At 38.6% G+C, this 4,861-nt stretch overlaps 1 protein-coding gene across 1 annotated transcript; it reads left to right on the top strand.

The window, feature by feature from the left end:
• Positions 1-3,266: 3,266 nt before the first annotated feature.
• KCNJ16 (potassium inwardly-rectifying channel, subfamily J, member 16) lies at positions 3,267-4,556 on the top strand. Its single transcript, XM_009572150.1, has one exon. It carries the CDS (start codon positions 3,267-3,269, stop codon positions 4,554-4,556), a length of 1,290 nt encoding a protein of 429 aa, XP_009570445.1.
• Positions 4,557-4,861: the final 305 nt, after the last annotated feature.

Raw genomic sequence — 4,861 nt, 5'->3', positions numbered from 1 at the left:
CTCCCCCATCCTCTTTGTTAATCTTTACCAGGTAGTAGGACCTTTAATGTAATTCATATGGCTTTCTTAGGGATGTGTAAAATATTTCCATTTTGAAAAATAAGATTTTTGAAATGGCTCTAAGATTTAAGTTCATAAGTCTGGTTGTAAGTCTGTCGTCTTCTCCCTTTTAAAGCTTTGTAATAATAACAGTCTTCAGACTGTTCTGCAAAAGGCAGCGTGTCTCAGTAGAGTGAGTGATGAACATCTGGCTTCACAGCCTCACTGCCTCTCATTTGGAATAGGAAAATCACGTGCTTGTTTAAAAGTGTCCCCATGAATGAAGTACAGATCATAATACAGACTTACATAATTCAGAAACATTGAAGGATGTTTTTTCGACTTGAATGTTCTGAGCAACATCAGACAATGTAAAAGAGTTATTAATTATGCTGCATGATTATTACTGCACTCGAGAGACTTTAAGAGGTAGCCTGGAAAAGTTCAGATTTGGCTTACCTTTAAGCACACCCAAAATACTGGGCAACATTTTTAGATGTTTTTGAGTGGCTGAGAAGGCTATTTCCTATGGCTTTCAAGCACATTTGGGATTTTAGGTCATCTGGGGCACGTCTCCGCTGTGCAATGCCAAATGTCCCTGAGCAATCCAATTTTCAACATGACGGAGAAAGATTAACTCAGATCCTGAGAGCAATATATGTCTGGTAGTGTTGCTCTGCACTGATTCTTTTTTACTCCATCCAGCTTCAGGGCTAGATTATTTGGTTCTGGTTTAGGAAGCTCTGCATCACGTTCCCTTTCTTATTACAGACATACTTTTGAATGTTTTGCAAAATCCAATCCAGCATCTTACTACATGACTTCATTTATACCAGCCAAAAACCCATCAGAGACATCCATGAGCATACATGTATTACTACAACCTGTACTTAGGAGAGACCCTAAGTAGAGTCAGAGTTCCTAATGCAAGATGCCTCACAATCAAAGTTGTCTCCTGTGTGTGACAGGCTACTGTAAAATCAGAGTGGACTTTGCCACATAGCTGCATGTGTGACAGTCCATGATTCTTGCCAGCACCAATAAAATCTAAAGATGGTGCCAGCAAAATGCCATTTTTGAAATATGATGATTTGCTGATGGCAACGGCAGAGTGGAATCAACTCAGTAGTCTTTGATTCATGAACTGTTCAGTCCCTTTTAGAGTCCCAGGATGTTTGTGAGTATTTTCAAGGAACTCTAGTTTGAATCAGTCAATAAGAAAAACAGTATAAACCTAAGTATGTTTTTTATTTAAGATTATATTGGCTCCTGATTACTATTTGCTTCTTTTTCACACCTCACATTATGAGGTTCTTAAAAAAATAACAGTTTCCAGTTTTTGCTTGTTGTTAAATATGACTTATAAAATGTTAGGTCAAGAGTCTTCAATAGACTAGGCTACACTGTTTGTTTAAAGCTATGAGTAAAGTAAGTCATATGAATGTTTCCAAAGACTGTATTCCAAGAAGTATTTTTGGAAACATTAATGTTGTGTTTTTTAATGAAGGCCACATTCTGAGGCTACGACACCATATGTCACATTCATTTCTGTACTGAAAAAAAAAAAAAAGAAAAGAAAAAAGAAATGGAAACTATGTTTGGCTTTTAAGTGTTTTTGGAATAGTGTCTATGCATGCTTGTCATTGTTCCTTGGATGGGAGAAGAGTTCTTGGTCTTTTAATCTAGTCCATCCAATATATGTTACACTCTATGGGCCTGACTCTCTTCTGCCTTGAAGAGTGTGCAGTCATTTGTACTCAGGCAAAGTGAATGAAGAGCTGAGGAAAAAGACTACCACTAGGAAACTTTTTTAAAAATTCATTTTCCATGAATATGTTGGCTTCATTGTAAACCTACATCTGAAATTTTGTCAGCTGAAACCAGCCTAAAAATGGGAAATGTCATTTTTCCATTGAAAACTCAGAATTTTTTGAAGAATAATGACAGTTTTTCCTCAAAAATATTAGCTTTTTTCCTTCAGAAATATCAGTTAGAAGCTTGACATCTGGCAAAAATTTTGAATTGTTCTAGCTGTGTACCCTATCACTTCTGACAAGTGTGTTAGCGGTTGGGAGATGGTAGAATGAGCTGCAGGAAAAGGCATTTGCCTTTTTCAGTGCTGTATCCTACAAGTAATTCATAAGCATCCTGTAACTGATTACTTCAGCTAAGTCTTTCCTTTTTTATTGGATTCCAGTTGATGAAGTCTCAGTTTCTAACATAAGTTCTTGTTATTAGTCACTAAATGTATAGCCTAGCACTTCGTACTGCTGAAGTTCATATGGTTGCAATCTGCAAAGACATCCATTTTTTCTCTGATCTGACAGAGGAATCTCCTAATTCACATCACTTCCTAAATTTGTGTCATCCACAAATTTTATTAACATACTGCATGTTTGTTTCAAACTCATTAATAAAAATGTAAATACTTTTTGGCAGCCGTTTTTTGGTTTTTTTTGTTTTGTGAGGGTTTCCAGGACCTCAGAGAGGTTTCTTTTTCATTTGAAACGTAAATACTTTTCTACAAATTGAACAAATATGTCTCTGTAGCACTAGCCCAGTACAGTTCAATTCCATGACCAGTTTTTTCTGGGCAATACTGAAACACAAATAATGATGAATGATTGTGTGGTTGATACATTTTCTGGTTAAAACACATTAGCACTGAACTTGCCTGCCCATGCTACTGAAGTCTTATGTCTAAATGAGGGTGTTTTCCTAGGCATTTCTTCTAATGGAGGAAAACAAACAAACATGCAACAAACAAATAAATAACTACCTCAAATATTTGGCTAACTTTAAGAGGGTTCATGCCATTCCTGTGACTGTTCATGAAAGCCCATCCTGATTTGAATGTTACTTCACCAGAACATTAGAAGAGATAATCACAGTGGGGTCACCGCAAAGGTTTTTGATTTCTGTTTTCATCGACATACCAAATTTTAGGATTGATACGGGCATTTCTAACTGCTTGAATTTCCAGCTGCCTCATAGTTCCAGGCCTAAGTTCATTTGTGTAATGAATGTCAGAGTCTGTACTCTTCAGAAAATTGCTCGTGATGGCCACAGAGTGAATCTATTTAGATTTGGTGTTACAGTGTTCTGGCATAGGAAATTAAAACAAAAATAAACTTTTTCTTTTATTTCATAGATTTCCAATGAACAAAGAAAACAAATAGCCCCTGGGACCACAAGTGTGTTCTGTAAACTGATGCCACGAGGCAGATATGAGAAAGATGCCTGAACAGAGTGGTTGCTATAGGCCTGTAAACATACAGGGAAGTAAGATCAGTTACCAAGGCGCTTGTCAAGAAAGCCCTGAAATGGGGATGAAAAGATTGCAGAAGCGATTTCTCCACAAGGATGGCAGCTGCAATGTGTACTTCAAACACATCTTTGGGGAATGGGAGAGCTATGTAGTGGACATATTTACTACACTGGTGGACATCAAGTGGCGCCATATGTTTGTGATATTCTCATTGTCCTATGTTCTTTCATGGTTGTTCTTTGGACTAGTCTTCTGGCTGATAGCAATCCAACATGGAGATTTATTCAATGATGAAGAAATAACCCCCTGTGTTGCAAATGTCCATAGCTTCACAGGAGCATTCCTATTCTCCCTTGAAACCCAAACGACCATCGGTTATGGTTACCGCTGTGTTACGGAAGAGTGCTCTGTTGCAATCCTCATGGTTATCCTACAGTCAGTATTAAGCTGCATTATTGACACCTTCATAATCGGAGCAGCCTTGGCTAAAATGGCCACAGCTCGAAAAAGAGCTCAAACCATTCGTTTTAGCTACTATGCTGTAGTAGGCTTGAGGGATGATAAATTTTGCCTCATGTGGCGCATTGGTGATTTCCGGCCAAATCACATGGTTGAGGGCTCTGTACGAGCTCAGCTTCTGCGCTACAAGGAAGACAAGGAGGGGAGAATGACAATGGAATACAAGGACTTGAAGTTGCTAAATGACCAGATCATCCTTGTTACGCCAGTGACAGTCGTACATGAAATCGATAGCGAGAGCCCCTTGTATGGTCTAGACAGGAAAGCTCTGGCCAAGGACAACTTTGAAATCTTGGTCACATTTGTCTACACAGGTGATTCAACAGGAACTTCACATCAGTCAAGAAGCTCATATGTCCCCAGAGAGATTCTTTGGGGCCATAGGTTTAATGATGTCTTACATGTAAAGAAAAAATACTATAAGGTGGATTGCTTACAGTTTGAAGAAACCACAGAAGTTTATGCTCCTCACTGCAGTGCCATGCAACTGGATCGGAAGGGGCAGGAATGGAACCGATACGAGAAGACACGGAAAAAAGAAACAGAGACGTCAGCACTGGAGATCAAGTCATTTAGTACTAACCAAAAGTCATTTAGTGCAGTTGCTCTCATCACCAGTTGTGAAGATCCAGAAGACCCAGTGACAGCTGTCAATCAGCCTTCTGGAGAAGTTTCTTACCAGAAAGCAGCTGTGACCTTAAGTAGGTTATCAATAGAGTCCCAAATCTAGCTTTTTACTCCAATTAAAATAACTTCCAACAAATTCTCCCAGCATAGCTTTTAGAATATAAACAATGAACTCATATGCACAAGTATTTATATTACAAACCTTGCTGACAGCATGCCCACATTGTAATACATTGCTGAGCTGCTAGAAGGAGCTTCATACTGGTTAGCGTGGGTATCAGTAAGATTAGCATTGGCACAAGAAAACAGCTTACATTTGGGTTGATTAGACAGCCACTTACTTGAGCAAACTTATTGTAAACTTTATTACCCTGCAGGGACCAATGTTGGACATACCCAGAGATAGAT

Source organism: Fulmarus glacialis, unplaced genomic scaffold (assembly GCF_000690835.1).
Source record: "Fulmarus glacialis isolate BGI_N327 unplaced genomic scaffold, ASM69083v1 scaffold23742, whole genome shotgun sequence".
Classification (NCBI taxonomy): domain Eukaryota; kingdom Metazoa; phylum Chordata; class Aves; order Procellariiformes; family Procellariidae; genus Fulmarus; species Fulmarus glacialis.
The sequence above is the reverse complement of the archived record's forward strand: the minus strand, read 5'-3'. Positions and strand labels throughout refer to the sequence as shown.

Bases quoted from the DNA above. Each gene is read 5' to 3' on its own strand.
- KCNJ16 (XM_009572150.1), top strand. From the start codon at position 3,267: ATGAGAAAGATGCCTGAACAGAGTGGTTGCTATAGGCCTGTAAACATA.